Here is a 17,500-nt window from a genome sequence, read left to right on the forward strand (position 1 = left end):
GAGATGGACGCAGTACTTGAAATATTGCATATTCAAGTTATTAAACGCGTAAACAGTGATAACAGTAACCACCGCAGTACGGAATCTTATCTGGGATGGTCTCTCTCCCTCTCCCATCCTCTTTTTTTTTTTTTTTTTTTACGTACACTAACTTCTCGTCTACCTTCATTATAATGATAATAAAAAACTCACTAGGGATTCTACTTACGTATATTTAATGGAGAGAGAGAGAGAGAGAGAGAGAGAGAGAGAGAGACTAATCTCTGTGGCCTATGAATTACGAAATACTATTTTTATGAGAGAATGGGACGTTTCAAACAGGCTGGAAGAGTGCCAATGAGTGGCCACGTGGCACGTAGTACGTGGTTTGTGTGCTACGTATACTTCGTTTCCCGAGCAGCTTCGCTTGTTTACGGTATTCCGAAACGCTTTTTTTTTTTTTTTTTTCCTTCTCCAGTATTATTCACAAAGGTCACAGAGATGATTTGGAGAGTTCTCGATAAAATTCATATGGTTAATTATGTAGAAATGTTGTTAGTATGTCACTATAAACATCAAAACATCCATACAAACTGTGTGACTTCAATAATAGATGGAGGCTTCTAATGCGAGCGGCAGCCGGCAGGCGCAAAACATTCCTCGGACCAGTCTTTTGATTGACATTTGACAGAAGGAGAAAATCAACAGTGACCTCTTTTCTTTTACAATATATCAGGGTCAATTGATAATATTTATACATTTTTCATACACATCTATCTTCCGATATCTATTTAGGTACGAATTTCCTTAAGTGTCTACCTATCTGTCAATCTATCTATCTGTTTATCTTTCTTTGGTAGGTAAACTAAACTCCCTGCATGCTTCTATATTTCCTTTAGACTTTTATCGAAGTAAGCCAGCCTTCTTTTTACATTATGTTCAAAAATATAATAATAACAACAACAACAATAATAATAATAATAATAATAATAATAATAATAATAATAATAATAATAATAATAAGCTTCAGAATCAAATCTTACAATTTCCTGACAAAATCTGATGGCAAATCAACAAAGTATACTTCAAAGTGAGGAGGTGCACTAAGCACTGGATATAAGCACAGTGGCCTGCCTTTGTTATGTTTAGTGTGTTGGGCACTGACTACAGCTACACCTAAGTATGTACACAGTGCACACTTGTCTCTACTCAGACTTATGTATCCACTTAGAGAATGAGCTGATATTATCATCATGTTGACTGGTAAATAAGGCTGTATTGGTATTTCATATATAATTTATTGCATACTCTTGATTGATAAAGTTTTATTACAAATCAGTAGGTCTAAGTCATTCTTTGCATGAGTTTTAAAGTTAAGGAACACAGAGCTTGAAGTAAATATTCAGTAATACTCTGCAGCAGCTGGTCAATAGAAGCAGTAATAACCAACGTGACGACCTCTGTGGAAAGACGACCTCTTGACCTGGTCTGGTCCCGATTCACCTGACCCAAATGGCTTAGGCTTCTGCTCAGCAAGGCCAAGGCTCCCTGCTGGCCCAGCCAAGATCAATGCAAACAACAACCAATACTTCCATGAGGGGATTTCTTCTCTACAAACAATAGTAAACGTGTTAGAGTGCAAAGCTTCTTCATTCTTCCTGTGTGTGTGTGTGTGTGTGTGTGTGTGTGTGTGTGTGTGTGTGTGTGTGCTGTTTGTAAGAACTCAATACAAAGGTTAACCTTAGATTAATTTAATCAAACCCAGCAACAAAAGTCCCACAGACAGTGACAATAACTATAACACTGAAGCCGGCCTCATGACATTCTCTTGCCTGGTGAAGCTTGACACTCTAACACAGTAGTATGGTAATAGTTTCAACATTAGGCAGCATTTTTAAAACTGGTTATTGAGCTTTTATATTTGTTAAATGAATGTGCAATATTATAACATATTGATCTTAAGACGTACAAAAACAATGATAAAAGACTTTTGATAATGTTACAATGACTGTGGTAAACATGGGGATTGCACATAACACAGTGTGGCTAGTTCCTAGTTCTGCTAAGATTGGCAGTGAAAGTGTAATCAGGCTGAGAACGTATGCACAAAGCCAACAAAAAACAAAGAAACACGTTAAGGAAAACATCATAGCAGTGGTACAGTTGGTGGTCAGGAGTCAAGTGACCTCCTACACACACTCCCATTGTGCTTGGCTCTCTACTCTCAGCAAAAGACAATTCTCCAAGGCCACAGAGATGATGAGTCACTAACAGACAGCATCAAGAAGCTCTGATAAGTTAACAAAATGCTTGGGAATATTTTTTGTTTGTTTGTTTTTCAATCTCAAGTACTCTCTCTCTCTCTCTCTCTCTTCTGCCAAGGACACAAGACTTGAGAGAAATGGTGAGCGTGGTGAAGGGAGCAGTGTATGGTGTGTCACTTGGCCAAAAGCCATCATTGTACCAAGATGAAAGTTTAGAACAAGATTTACTGAGATCAAGCTCACTATATAAGGAAATCTGTCTTGATGTTAATTCTTTTTTACTATTTTCTCTTGTTCCTGTTCTAAAGTGTTTTTTTTTCTGGTTTTTCTAGTTTCATTGTTACTGTTCACTTTAGTTCAATGTCAACACAAAGACCAATAAGTATTTGGCTATGTAATTACAATAAAATTAACTAAGAAATCATAGTTTTAAGCTATTTCTGATAAATTCAACAACTTATATATATATATATATATAGTATATCTGATACAACTAGTAGTATCATTCTTTCATGACTAAAGACATCAATTTTAGAGACATTATTACAAAAGAGGAAGATTACAACATTTACAATAATTTTCTGCAGATGTAGAAGATATTTTGGTAGTTTGAGATCTTGACCAACAAATAAGTTAAAACTGTAAGGGTTGTGTTTTGAAGTGTTCACTTCAGTAACATTACCATTCCCAGGTGACCTTAACACACTGGTAATAATACCTTACTCTCAGTACAAAATATTAACAATCAAACTCATGTCACCTTGCTTGCTTGCAGGAAAACAACAGATTCTTGGACTCATGAAGTAATAGCAATTGTCAGCAAGTGTCTAATGTTTCAATGTCATATTTCTCAGCCTGCATTCTTAAACTTTTTGACCTCCAATGAGGACTATTTTCAAGGGCCATTAAGTTGATTAGTTAAGTTGATGAGTTGAGTTCTCCAGGGTGTCTTCCCACTCACTGTGCAGTCTGTGTTAAACTATCACTAGAAACACAGAAACCCTTTTGAGCACTGCAACAGTCTCCACTAAAGCCTGTCAAAAGTAGTCGACAAGATGCCAAATCATGAGAAAACACTCTAAGAATCTGTAGATCATACAAAACAAGCTTGGTGACAGGAATTATCTTCATAGCATTGGGTTTCAGAATGGAGAGAAAGAAAACAGCACAGAAACAATCACTTTTGGATGTATTGCAAGATAAAAGAAAGTATGGATTAACACAAGACCTTAGAACACTGGAAACACAAGAATGTAATTATACCTAATCCCATTCTCTAGATCCTTGAAGAAAAGTTTACCAAGTAGAATAGCCCTCAATCTTAAAAAAAAAAATTAACAAGTCACTCAGATATAAGGATACTGGGGGTGCCTTCCCTTATAAAGTCTTGTGAATACTTAGTGGAGGGAAAAGTAAATGCCAGGCAGCAAGACAAGTGTATGTGTTTGTTCCCCAAGGCAGACTGGCTCACACAAGCAAAAGAAACAGATTATAAGAAACTGTTGGCACAAAGCACTGGGAATGTTCAATAATCTCTCTCTCTCTCTCATTTTCACATCAGCAAAAAGTCAGTCCAGGTACCATTGCCCTTCATCATACGCCTGAAACATGTTTTACTCAATTCTTTATACTCTATCTAGTATACGTATATATACACACAAGTCATTAGAAATTTGTAGGACAAGGGGGAATGTCTTTGAGAACTTAACAATAATCAGACATTGAGAAAAGATGACATGAACAAACAACAAACAACAGGTGAGATGCAGCTTTTAAAAAATTTGGAGCAGAATAAAACAAATGAAATTGGCAGCTTGAACAACAGTATTATTCACAAATTTAGTTAGCAGTGTCTGTAGATTGCATTTTTTTTTTTTTTTTGCTGGCAACAACTGATCAGTTACACAGGAAACACTTCAGATCATTCTTAATTCAGTACACTTTAAGCAGACACAAGATCAATGCAAAAGTAAAGCTATAGACCAAATCAATTCAAACCTGCAATATTTTACCAAACCCAAAGTATAAACAAACAGAATATCTTTTTATATAAATGGTGAAAAATCTTTACACTGATAACAAAAAGACCAGTTGCCTACAACACAAAATCCTTCAAGAAAATTAGCTAAAAAAAATTGTTTGGAATTATATAAAATCTGAATGAAAGAAAACTTGGAAGCAGGGTGAGGAGGGGGAGGGAGGGAGGAAATGCAGTCCAAAATATAAACCCCTTTGGAAAAATCACACAAGATCTTTTTGGCAAGCATAGCAAAGGACAAAAAACATGAAAATACTTAAAAAAAAAAAATAAATAAAATAATAATAATAATGAATACACAAACAAAAATAAAAATAACACCACAAAGTATCACATGAGCTCCTGAGACACACAAATGCATCCTTGCTAAATAAATCACATTAGCTCACATACCAAAATAAACAAATCCGTCTCAGACAACTTGGCAAGAATTTAGGACAAAGGCAGGGACACCAGGACATCAGACAAACTCCCTGAACCCAAGGGCGATGACTAAGGAAAGACACCTCCACCTCCAAATGTTAACATCGGTCGTGGTGAAGCCGGACAGCTCCACGGTGCACCTACGTAACCTTCACCTAATCAGCGTATGTACAAAAGATGATTGCGACTAAGTAACTCCTCCTCCAGTCCATAAATTAAGCAGCTGGGGCACTCAACAATGAAGGTGATGGATAAATCATCAGAGAGAGAGAGAGAGAGAGAGAGAGAGAGAGAGAGAGAGAGAGAGAGAGAGAGAGAGAGAGAGAGAGAGAGAGAGAGAGAGAGAGAGAGAGAGAGAGAGAGAGAGAGAGAGAGAGAGAGAGAGAGAGAGAGAGAGAGAGAGAGAGAGAGAGAGAGAGAGAGAGAGTATAAAGGCAGCTACACACTACAGAGAGAATGGAGGGAGGAAGGGAAGGTGTTCAGGTTAAGATATTACTTGACTAATCCAGAACAGGCTTAGATATAACTCAGTGAACAGCCATTGCCTATACATATCCAAAGATACAAACCACAGGCAAACTAGACTGATAAATAGAGGTGGATACTACACTTTTCTTATCTGTGGCGTGGGATCACAAACGTCGGAGAATAATGAAAAAAAAAACATCTGATGAACATATTTTTCCACTTTCTAAACTGATGAAGTAGGATTGATAATTTTTTTTCTTTAATTCAACTAACATTAAATAGTTGTAGGAAATTTTTGTTAACTTTTCTTAGGATATCCAAAATAGGATTGAAGCAGAAAGGTGTCAATAGTTTCCCTGTCAGCAAGAGGTACACTCAGAATCACCACACAGCCTACTCACCCATCACTGCACAAATCAAAGTGTTGATGCAATTCCCGATCTTAGAATACAGACAACAGTAATCAAAACAAGAACTATGATAATCCAAATATTGATAATAATAATTATAAAAAACACTCCTGCCTCTACTACTCTTCAAGGTAAATACTTTCACATCATTATACTTCTGAATGATCAACTACTAATGGCTTCAGTGTTTTCTTCTTTATCTGTGCACATCTTTGAACAGTATTCCAAAGCTTCATTGAGCAGTCAAATCAGTAATTATCAGCTCTGCAACGTGGCACAGCTTGAGAAGAGAAAGTCCAGCGGTAACCCTCCCACATCTGCCCTGAGACAACTGTGCTGCTTCACACATGGCATGACAGGTTAGCTTGGACAGGCAGCTTAATCACTTCCTTTCCTAACTTCCTCAATGAAATGGACAGGCAAATCAATAATCTCCATCCAATCTTTCCGTGATGTAATTTTTTTCTGGATTGCTTGATTGAATCGGACAGGCAGTGCAACAATTTCCACCATGTTGTTTCTTCTGACTTTCTATGCTCATGTGAAAGCAAGTCTATCCAACAGCAGACATTTGAGAGTTTGTTACAAGATTTCCAGCTCAAGACTACACCAAAACTAAAGATCATCTGTGAATAACTCTTACATACATACATGCTAAATGGCAGTTCAGGCCTGACATGAACCCAGGACACCACTTGATCCCCAAAGATAACACCTTCTAGTACTGACCTGACATACATAAAACCATACAAACCCAGGACACTAACCCCTGATAACACCTCCTTCAAGGCTTGCTCGTGAGAATCGGCAAGAAGGAAAGAACTAATGAAAACAAAGAAGCCAACAAAGCTTTGGTGTTTTGAAGCCGCACGACTTGCCACCATTTCCACTCCAGTTATCTCCTAAATAAGAAGCTCAGGACCCCACAGTGACTCCCCACAGGGACTCCTAAGACTGGAAGAAACATTATGGCCACAGGGGGAAGAGAGGTGGACGAGGATAGCGGCGGTGGCAGCAGCGGCGGCGGCGGCTTACCCGAGTTATGTTAAGGAGCTCCACATCCTCAAGTGTGGGAAATAGAGACTCACTGTCCCAATTGAATAACTGATAAATACTCCAGTAACTGTATAACTAGGCATATATTAACTGTAGGCTATACAGAAAGTGGGATTGGTGACCGATGCCCTCGACTCGTCCAGACGTGAAACAGGAACCAGGGAATGCCAGAGAGCCAGAGATGATGATATAATTAATAATAAGTAATAATGGTAATAAAATAATGATACTAATTATATATAACAACAACCTGAGTCTCAGTGTCCCACTCTTCAGGATATGGAAGCTGCATGGCAAATAGAAAAGCAGCTAATGCAATTCTGGGATTCACTTATCACTTTGTGCAATACAACAATGCCACAAGTACACCAGTGTGATGCAGTAGTACTTGAGTCCAGCACCAGGATCCACAAGTCCTTCACTATTAAAAACATTTACTCAATCAAAACTAAATAGAAAGAAAAAAAGAAAAAAGATTAAAAGAAAAGAAAAACAACTGACGATGGTATGCGAGTCCTAACACTAGTATGGAGCTCAACAAAGTGTGCCCTGGACTCTCCCGGCAGCCAATCACAGCAAGATGTTGATGTTGATCGTGTTCGTCCAGTTCAACATGAACTAACATCCACTATCAGTTGGAGCGCACAAAGGATCGACCTCTGAAATGAGAACACAACCATTAATAAGGAGACACAACCTACTCACTGGGGCAGCAGCGTTACACTCTTACTGAGAGGAGAGAGAGTGTGACGTGAGCCACAGGCTGTGTGTTAACTTCAGGTGCAAGTGAGATGCAGCATCAATTACACACTATCTGCTTATCAGACCACCTTCATGCAAAATGGGATACCTGAGATAAGACAAACACACACTATTTCCAAAGACTAGGTTAGTTTAAAGGACAAAACAAGTTATTCACAAGCCTCACCACAAAACTTCAGAGAATTATCAACAACTTTGACAAAGAAAAACATTAATTTGGCTACACAACGATGGTTACAAAGTTAATGTTTAAGATAATTTTGCCTCTCATACATACATTACTAATGTATATTGACTGAGAATGAGAGGAATGATAAATCCCCATCAGAAAAAGGAAGATTTTATGATGGGGCCACTCATTTATTAATATTAAATATTAAGAGATCACTGTTAATGAAACCAAAATCTTCACAAACACAACTGTGACACATTAACTAAGAATAAGAGAGAGGAAGGCAGTGGTTTGATCCTTCCAGTGAGAGGATGGAGGATGTTAGCTCAGTAAGCCACACAGTTATCCATACAAACATTACCCTCTACAGGGGAGAGAGCCGGGGGTACTAGACCCCCTATGGAGAATTGCCAGCCACCAATTCTCATACTGCTGGAGGAGAACGCAGAAACACTTTTTTAACAAAGCCACAGGAAATATATATATGAGGCAATGTGTTCTCTTCATAAAAACTTAACACACTGCACAAAAACCTCCTCTTATATTGCTGGTGGAGGAAGCACCTCATTAAATATCAAGAAAATATTATGTTCCGAACCTTATCCAGATATATGAAATTGAATAGAAAATCTAGACCAAAGCTGAAAACTTCTGCTCTGGTTTCCTGTAGTTACCTGGAGAGAGAGAGAGAGAGAGAGAGAGAGAGAGAGAGAGAGAGAGAGAGAGAGAGAGAGAGAGAGAGAGAGAGAGAGAGAGAGAGAGAGAGAGAGAGAGAGAGAGAGAGAGAGAGAGAGAGAGAGAGAGAGAGAGAGAGAGAGAGAGAGAGAGAGAGAGAGAGAGAGAGAGAGAGAGAGAGAGAGAGAGAGAGAGAGAGAGAGAGAGAGAGAGAGAGAGAGAGAGAGAGAGAGAGAGAGAGAGAGAGAGAGAGAGAGAGAGAGAGAGAGAGAGAGAGAGAGAGAGAGAGAGAGAGAGAGAGAGAGAGAGAGAGAGAGAGAGAGAGAGAGAGAGAGAGAGAGAGAGAGAGACAGAGAGAGAGACAAAGAGAGAGAGAGAGAGAGAGAGAGAGAGAGAGAGAGAGAGAGAGAGAGAGAGAGAGAGAGAGAGAGAGAGAGAGAGAGAGAGAGAGAGAGAGAGAGAGAGAGAGAGAGAGAGATCAGCCATGGTTTGGCTACCGTTGCCGTGTTGCTGCTGAGGCAAAGTATGCTGCCTGGCTCCGCTACAAGAGGAACCCGACTCGGCGCAACAAGGACTTGCATAGGGCTGCATGCAGGAGGATGGTGGTAACCAGCAAGTGGGCCTTAAAAAAGTGGGAGGAAAGCCTGCGCCGGAAACTGTGTGGCACTGGCGTAGGAAACAAAACTTGGTGGTCCCTTGTTAAGGACAAACAGGAACTGGCCACCAAGAATCCATCCCTCCCTCAGCAAGCAGGACGGTACTGTCGCCACCAGCAGTAAGGAGAGGGCACAGTTGCTGGCTTCCTTGTTTGCTGGAAAATGAAGGTGGGGAATCCACAGCAGCCACCGCCTCAGCTGGTCCAGCAATGTGAGAAGACTGTCACCATGGTGGAGGTGACGCATCAGCAGGTGAAGCGATTATTGCGGGGCTGGACACACAGAAAGCCACCGGCCCTGATGACATCAGCCCGCACCTGCTGAAGCGATGCTCCCAGGAACTGGCTGCCCCTCTCACCCAAGTTCACAACTTGTGTACGGGAAAACGTCTGGCCTTCAGTGTGGAAGGAGGCTCGAGTAGTTCCTGCACACAAAAAGCTCCAGGACGGACCCAAAAAACTACAGACCCATATCCCTGTTGTCAGTGGTGGGTAAAGTGTTTGAGAGGGTCGTGGCAGAGGTGGTGTGTAGCCATCTCAAGGACAATGCCCTCCTCTCAGACCAACAGTTTGGGTTCAGACCTGGAAGGTCAACCTCCGACCTAATGATGCTTCTCACCAGGCAGTGGCAGGACGCCCTCGACGACGGCAAGGACACTATAGTGGTTGCTTTGGACATAGCTGGAGCTTTTGATAAAGTATGGCACAACGGATTACTGGAAAAGCTTCGTGCTAAAGGCATCCAGGGTGGCTTGCTACGACTCCTGGGAAATTACCTGCAGGACAGAAGCCTCAAGGTGGTTGTCAACGGGCAAACATCTGAGTCCCTGCCTGTGGAGGCATCAGTGCCACAGGGTTCAATTCTTGGCCCACTCCTGTGGAATATCTACGTGGATGATCTTCTCCAGCTACTGCCAGGAGTCAAGGCCTATGCTGATGACTGCACCCTCTCCTATACCTATCCACGCCAGGACAGTGGGCGGGCTGCTGAGGCCATCAATCAGCAGCTACGAGTGATAGAGGAGTGGGGTGCTCGCTGGCAAGTGACATTCGCGCCGGAGAAGACACAGGCAATGGTTTAAAGAGAGAGAGAGAGAGAGAGAGAGAGAGAGAGAGAGAGAGAGAGAGAGAGAGAGAGAGAGAGAGAGAGAGAGAGAGAGAGAGAGAGAGAGAGAGAGAGAGAGAGAGAGAGAGAGAGAGAGAGAGAGAGAGAGAGAGAGAGAGAGAGAGAGAGAGAGAGAGAGAGAGAGAGAGAGAGAGAGAGAGAGAGAGAGAGAGAGAGAGAGAGAGAGAGAGAGAGAGAGAGAGAGAGAGAGAGAGAGAGAGAGAGAGAGAGAGAGAGAGAGAGAGAGAGAGAGAGAGAGAGAGAGAGAGAGAGAGAGAGAGAGAGAGAGATACACGAAGCAATGCAGTCCTTAGTACTTACGATGCAGTCTTCTTTTCTCCTGAAGACTTGTTTGGTTCAGGGCGCGCTCTGTTGAGGACCTTGAGGAAGTCACTGGTTTTGGCTCGCATCCTGGTGTGGATGTAGGCCTTGGAGCACTTGATGTGGTAATGCAGGTAGTCCCGGAATATGTGGATGAGGTTTATGGTGTTGTCTCTGGCCGTCTTACAGGTGTGCCGGGGAAATAACACTGAAATATATGTGTTGTGTTAACCTCTTCACTATTGAGATGCATTTTTACGAGTTGGGTACAATTAGACAATTTTATTTACATTAGGAGGGGTCTATGCAGTTCAGAAGATTAATGGCCTTCCCTATTTTAATCCTCACTTAGGTTTCTGAAGCAGTGTAAAATCACCTGATAGTAACAAGAATTAATACAAAAATGTGTCATGGTACTGAAGGGGTTAAAAACAATGAGCTTCTCCTTGGCACATTCCTTCAACCAACCCTTGGAATGCTGGGAACAGTGAAGTAGTCAGTCAGTTTTGGTTACTGCAGGTGATTCAAGGCGGCAAATATGAAACTCCAGCCAGAAAAATTTTTGAACTACTCAGTCACTTGTTTGGTGTCAGTGCTGTCCTAACCACTTCAGTACTGAGACACATCTTTACCATGATTTTTTTTGGGGTATGACTGAATGATTTTATTTGCATCAGAAAGGGTCTATGGGGTTCAAGAGACTAATGGGCAGATTCTTCACTATTTGAATCCCCCATATAAGTTTCTGAAGGTGTATGAAATAGCTAAATTGTAACCAGAATGAATATGAAAATGCACCCTGGTACTGAAAGGGTTAAAATTACTCTTCAGACTCAGGGTAACTCAATGAAGTGTGAAAGAAAAGCCTTAATGGTCAAACACAACAATTATCTGAATGTTTCCCTAAATGTTGCTTCTAAAAAATACCAGAATCACTGTTTCACACTCGTAAAGGTCCTTCTATATCATGTTAGTCCAAGTTATTTCCTTCCCCTCTAAGTGCACCCCACCCAAACTCACCAAAAGTGACATAACCAATATTTTCTCCTTGTCTAGCTTCTGTATCTTGTAGTTCTAGTGGTGGTTCCTTGTGAGAGAAAAGCACATGTGGGGCTGTGGAGGGAAGGATAAATATGTGTCAGCAGCCAGTCTTGCAAGGACCACAGGGGTGCTTCAGAAAAATTGCGACTTATAACTCTTCAAAATTAATAATAAACATAAACTACACTGTTATAGATGTTTTGGATATAATAATTTAAAACCCTGGCCAACAAAATCACATATACAGACACATAGATAGACAAAATTATTGGCCACAGGATCACACAACATGCACAAATACAGTGTTACACAATCCTTTGCACAAAACTAGTGGAATCAAGTAATTTTTATGAACTGAGCTTTTTTTCCTTTAGAATGGCTGTTTTCTTAATATAATGATTTTCAGGTGATAAAGCAAGAGTGTGTACCTGTACAACAACACTACAGCCAGCAAGACACCCCACACACTAATACACAAGCCAGCAACATGAGTATCAGTAGCAGCCTGCACCACTGCTTGCACTCACTCACCTGTCTGACTCCCTCTCTTCCCCTCCTTGAACTCCTGCATGAACACCTTCCCAATCACCACGTCGTCAGGGTCCTTGAAGATTGTGCTGAACACCACTGTCACTCTGTCTGCCTTCGCCTCAACATACCTGTCGGTGAGTCAAAAGTCATTTGCTGATCAGACACACACACAAGATATAAGAAGATTAAAAAGGATACAGAAGATAGCTACAAAGATGGTGCCGGAACTAAAGGACCTAACATATGAAGAAAGGCTGAAGGAAATGGGATTGCCAACCTTACAAGATAGAAGAGAATGAGGAGACCTAATAATGTATAAAATGGTAAATGGCATTGACCTGGTGCTGGTGACAGAAGCTAGAAGGACTAGAGGACATGTAAAGAAGATTAGGATGAGGCAGTGTGTGAAGGATATTGGAAAGTACAGTTTTCCACATAGAACAGTGGAAAAGTGGAATGCATTGAGTGATGAAGTTGTTACAGCACATAATGTGCATGACTTTAAAGAAAAAAATGGATAAATGGAGACATGGAGACAGGACACTATGAGCCCCGCTCCAACCCTGTACAATACAACTAGATAAACTAGGTAAATACACACAAATAACACACACACACACACACACACAGTCATGCTCTCTCTATACTAATGATTTGTGATGTGAATACTCCTTTCCTGTCACTGCAATGTCTCTCAGTGAATGGTTAAATAATGCAGCACTATGGTAATGGCTCCCTATCAATTGTTTTCTGTACAGAACACCTCAAACAAACAAATATACACACACACACAGTCATACTCTTTCTATACTAAATGATTAATGATTTGTAATGTGAATATTTGTTTCCTGTCACTGGTTAAACAATGCAGCATTATGGTAATACCATCTATCAAATGTTTCCTGCACAGAACACCTCAAACACACAGACACACACATAAACAGTCGTACTCTTTCTATACCAAAATGATTAATGATTTGTGATATGAATACTTCTGCCCTGTCACTGCATTGTCTCTCAGTGAATGGTTAAACAATGCAGCACTATGGTAATGGACCTCCCTTCAACTGTTTCCCTCATAGAGCATGGTGATGGTTGTCTGTCTAGTGGATGCAGTGGGAATGACATCACCACAGCAGCAGGAAATGAAAATGTCAGTGACACCCAGCAACTTCCATCACTTCCTCTAATCCTGCTTGTTTCTAATCTTACAACGGGCAGGGCTGATTCAAGTATTATAGTAATGGACAACTGCAACATTACACAATCAAATTCAACTGTTTCACTTCAATAATACCAAATATAAGAGAAAAACTAAAGAGGACACACATTTCCTATCATCCTTGTTGTGTGGCTATGGACAATTACAACCTTACATCATCAAATTTGACTGTTCCACATCAATAATACCAAATATATGACAAAAACAAAAGGGGGACACACATTTCCTATCATCCCTGTTATAGAGCTATGAAAAATTGAAATCTTACATGAAATTCAACAATTCCACCTCAATAACAGCAAGTAAATGGCAAAGACACGAGAACTCACATAGTCTCATCATCTCTGTAGTGGATGATAGCCTTCTTCTGTCCTTCCAGACCCTGCTCCTGGAACTCAAAGTACTTCTGGAAGACCGACGCAAAGCAGTTCCTCTTTAACAACCCAATCTTTTTGACTAACGCCTGCCAGTCATTGGGGAGGTTTTCAAGATCCACTAAGAGGGAGATGTTGTAACCGGACTCTGCCTCAGATAAGAGCAGACTGCCATACTCCTTCTGGATGAGCTCGTCGGCCCCATGCTCCTGCAGCTCCTTGTAGAACTTCAGGGATATGCTCACCTGCAATGGGACAGTTCAGAGTGTTAGTTGTTAGTGGTGGTTGTAATGGGACAGTTCAGTAGTAGTTGTTAGTGGTGGTTGCAATGGGACAGTTCAGTGGTAGTTGTTAGTGGTGGTTGCAATGGGACAGTTCAGTGGTAGTTGTTAGTGGTGGTTGCAATGGGACAGTTCGGTGGTAGTTGTTAGTGGTGGTTGCAATGGGACAGTTCAGTGGTAGTTGTTAGTGGTGGTTGCAATGGGACAGTTCAGTGGTAGTTGTTAGTGGTGGTTGCAATGGGACAGTTCAGTGATAGTTGTTAGTGGTGGTTGCAATGAGACATTTCAGTGGTAGTTGCAATGGGACAGTTCAGTGGTAGTTGTTAGTGGTGGTTGCAATGGGACAGTTCAGTGTTAGTTATTAGTGGTGGTGGTTGCAAGGGAAGTCAAAGGATAAGAAGTCTTGATGTTCTTGCCAAACTCTCTGATTTCACTACAATATGTCAGTGTAGTGTTAATGGAAAGTGTAATATAAGGTTAATAATGTCCCTGAGGTAGAATGGAAGTGCTTATCGTAGTGTGTGTATGTGTGTTTCTTTGCCTCAATGCCACACATACTATTAAATTTAGGCACATATTTCATCACACATTGAAGAGCTTTGATTATATCTGGTATACTGAAACTCAGGACACACACACACACACACACACACACACACACACACAAATCACAACCTTAACCGTCTCCCGGCACACTCACCCGAATCTTGGTCTTATCACCGTTGAGGTTTGACACGTGGTACAACACACTGGCAAAGTCTGCTATAGTGACGTCGACGGACTCGGGTTTCTGCCTGTAATGGGAAGACCAGCAAGTCAACAGTGGAAAATGACTCAAGCGTCCATAACAGTCAATGGAAAGAAACGCTTCCTAATCATGTGTGTGTGTGTGTGTGTGTGTGTGTGTGTGTGTGTGTGTGTGTGTGTGTGTGTGTGTGTGTATGAAAATAATGATGTTTAAATACAGTTTTAGGATTATAATCACAGGTACAACTATTCCTGATAGATCCCGAAGTAAAGGCAGTGTTACATGAATGGACGTCATTCATCTTTAACATTTTGCTTTACTTAAGCACACAAACATAATATAATGTACAAGAGATTACCATCATAGGAAAAGCATTTTTTGGGAAAGCACAATGGTAACATGGCATAGAAGCGTTCTCCACCTAACAGAGGCAGGCTGAGGGGCTGGAACAGCTGCTGTTAACCATGTGGGCCAGAGCAACAGTGCTCTCAGTGGGGCAGTTAGTCTGGCCCTAGGGACCAAAAAGGTTGTCAGCCACCCAGCAAAGTCCCTGGTAGGACAGGGCTGTACACCATGGTGGAGTACATCACTAATATGACGTTCCAGAATTGTCTCAGCAACCTCTGTGGACCAGGAGCCACAGCAATACACTGCTGAGTGCCGCTCAGCACAAACATGGAAGTCACACTGGGGAAACCATCAGCCCACTCGGAGGAATACGTGGGAGGTGCTACACCCCAAATAAACCAGTAGTGTCTGTGTCGACTAAACACTGTTATGGGGAACAGTGATGCCTGAAGCAAACTGTTAATTTAGGGTCTTGAAAGCTGTGTCTGATTAGTGAGGGCACTCACTCCTACACAAGGGCAGCATCAGTGTTGTGGGTGTGGTGTAGCGGAGGACGCTGTCCCTTCGCTAAAGAAAACCACCAGACTTAGAAGAAAATACAAGTTGGATGCCTATGATGATCAGACAAATCTTTATCTATCTTTGTTATATTTTCGTGGGATAAAAGGCCAATGTTATATGTACTTTGTGGGATGCAAGGCCACCTGGGGAGCAGCACCATTACATTGCTAGTGATGAAAACTGAACACATGTCAAAACAACACAGGGAGGCAGGGGTAGCTGGCTCATGAAGTGTGTGGTGAGGCTCCCCTGGATAAATGTTCTGTTCTGAGGGTGAGTATTGAAGGGCGTTGCTCTCCACATCCTCCCCAACACCACTCCTCGATAATACACACTACAGAACACCAGGCATTAGAGGTGATGACTCAGGCTAAGGTGACTCAGGGGCCTAGCGTGGCGGGTGGTAGCCGAGGGTATGGGGGTGAAATTTACTCCTGTGTGCATTGATGAGTGAGGTGTGGGCGGTGGTGTAGCAGGATGTTTGTTAATAGGGGTTGAAGTGGTGACAGTTTGACGTGGGGTGGCAGCGGCAGACGACCCGCCCCTCACCGGCTGCCTCTCCCGCCTCTCACCACACACTTACCCATTTAAACTGTTCCTAATCTTCACGGTGAGCGTCTCCTCGAGAATTCTGTTGTTTATCTCCAGCAGAATCATGGTGGCGGCAGCATGGGGACGAGGTGCAGGCGGTGGCAGGTCCCTCGGAGGGCGTCACACACTCACTCCCTCAGGTGATCCAACCAGTCTCCTGATAACAACTTCCGCTCACTTTATCTACCCCACCCCAACCCCGCCATCATTAATCCCTTACTTCTTACTCTCTTACACTCACACGTCAATAAAGTACCTAAGTGACGCCCTGACCAGCATACAGAAGCCCTAATTAGGGATGTTCGTTTATTCATATCGGAATATTGCACGGAACATGTTCCAATAATATTTCAAATGTAAACATTTATCTCTGAACCTGATGTTATTTCAATTATTAAGGATACAATCTTATATTAATCAGCCTATATTAGCACATAATTATTTAATGCACCTTTTTGAAACATTTGATATAGTTTTAGAGAGACGTGTGAATATTTGAAATGTCGATATCCTGGAGCTGAGATGTGCATATTAAACACGTATTATATTGGCCTTAAGCTGGATCATTAGTGATTATAAGTTCATTGTATTATATTTTGAATGGTATAAGTAGCAGCATACTGCAGCAGTGACGCCCATAAGGTTGTGCCGAGACAGCAGTGTGTTGTGTTAGGCGTGACGTCACGAGGCCGAGCCATCAGCTGAGTGAGGGCCGAGTGTTGACCTTCCAGATGACGTTATGGCTCTTTATTCCCGCTTGTTTGTGTCCTTTTAGTGTATCGAAGCCCTAGGGTAGAGCACGCCCCCGCCATGGCTGCCAGGGACAAGAAGGTGGACGAGACGAGCTACGAGGTAAGGCCACAAACACACAGTTCCTTCTGACCTTATTTGTTTACCTTTCAGACTCGCCAAGCAAACCTGGCGAACATGACCCCATCTTTTCCCGGTGTCTGTCTTGCCCCCTGAATTGACCCCATCACCACGCCCTCACCCCCATCACTGATCTCATGGCATCCTTCTTCCCCTTCATCTCCCCCCATTTGTCTTGTCTGCCATCAGCTGCCTGTGCTCTGTTTTCTCCTGGATGTTCCCAAAAATTTTCCTTTTAGTTTTGGTTTACCATTGGTTTGCCCCAGCATGATCTGAACCAGCCTAACGTGACGCACCACGGCCTGGCCCAGCTCTGCTTGGCCTCGCCTTGATGCAACCTGGCCAGGGGTGAAAATTGCTGATGTGAGAGGATATAAAATTATTTTCTTGTTTTTATTTTGATCTACTCTGCTGTGTGATTTTTTGGAAAAAGTTCCACCGCTGGCAGTAATAGCGTGACAGCTGTATTAGCAGGTGAACCAGCTGTCTGGTGTGTGTGTGTGTGTGTGTATGTGTGTGGCAGCACCATTCCAGTTATCTCCCTCCCTCCATCCTCCTGAATAGTTTGCTTGTGGTGGTGCCATACTTACCACTCTGCTGACCAG

General features: G+C 42.0%; 2 protein-coding genes and 1 long non-coding RNA gene across 7 annotated transcripts in view; 1 reads left to right on the forward strand and 2 right to left on the reverse strand.

Moving 5' to 3' along the window:
* Positions 1–1,261: 1,261 nt before the first annotated feature.
* Positions 1,262–16,237, reverse strand: LOC123509002 (actin-related protein 2/3 complex subunit 2-like). Of its 3 annotated transcripts, none has more exons than XM_045263136.1 (8): positions 16,018–16,237; positions 14,478–14,571; positions 13,452–13,741; positions 11,901–12,028; positions 11,349–11,441; positions 10,329–10,536; positions 7,934–8,001; positions 1,262–7,297 (listed from the first exon to the last, which is right to left on the reverse strand). In XM_045263136.1, the coding sequence occupies exons 1-8, from the start codon at positions 16,089–16,091 to the stop codon at positions 7,257–7,259; spliced, it is 996 nt and encodes a 331-aa protein (XP_045119071.1). In that variant the 5' UTR covers positions 16,092–16,237; the 3' UTR covers positions 1,262–7,256. The 3 variants fall into 3 exon arrangements, with proteins under 3 accessions (XP_045119071.1, XP_045119069.1, XP_045119072.1); XM_045263134.1 differs by having other exon boundaries at positions 7,934–8,004; XM_045263137.1 differs by lacking the exon at positions 7,934–8,001.
* LOC123509004 overlaps positions 1,262–17,500 on the reverse strand; it is a 17,250-nt gene continuing 1,011 nt past the window's right edge. The window contains exon 2 of the long non-coding RNA XR_006676081.1: positions 1,262–1,688. This is a non-coding gene — a long non-coding RNA (uncharacterized LOC123509004). The remainder of the gene's footprint in view (positions 1,689–17,500) is intronic.
* The window catches only part of LOC123509001 (E3 ubiquitin-protein ligase TRIM37-like), a 33,218-nt gene continuing 32,397 nt past the window's right edge, over positions 16,680–17,500 (forward strand). For 2 of the 3 annotated variants that reach the window (XM_045263133.1, XM_045263132.1), the window contains exon 1: positions 16,682–16,877. In XM_045263133.1, coding sequence (XP_045119068.1) covers positions 16,836–16,877 — 42 coding nt within the window. In that variant the 5' untranslated portion in view covers positions 16,682–16,835. Of the gene's footprint in view, positions 16,878–17,500 lie in introns of all 3 variants that reach the window. The other variant, XM_045263131.1, reaches the window with a different exon arrangement.

Source organism: Portunus trituberculatus, chromosome 25 (genome assembly GCF_017591435.1).
Source record: "Portunus trituberculatus isolate SZX2019 chromosome 25, ASM1759143v1, whole genome shotgun sequence".
Taxonomy (NCBI): domain Eukaryota; kingdom Metazoa; phylum Arthropoda; class Malacostraca; order Decapoda; family Portunidae; genus Portunus; species Portunus trituberculatus.

Coding starts and splice junctions, on each gene's coding strand:
- LOC123509002 (XM_045263134.1), bottom strand. CDS start 16,091: ATGATTCTGCTGGAGATAAACAACAGAATTCTCGAGGAGACGCTCACC. Junction 13,742..14,477: donor GTGATAAGACCAAGATTCGG/GTGAGTGTGCCG, acceptor GTCCCATTGCAG/GTGAGCATATCCCTGAAGTT. Junction 11,442..11,900: donor GAAGAGAGGGAGTCAGACAG/GTGAGTGAGTGC, acceptor TTCCCTCCACAG/CCCCACATGTGCTTTTCTCT.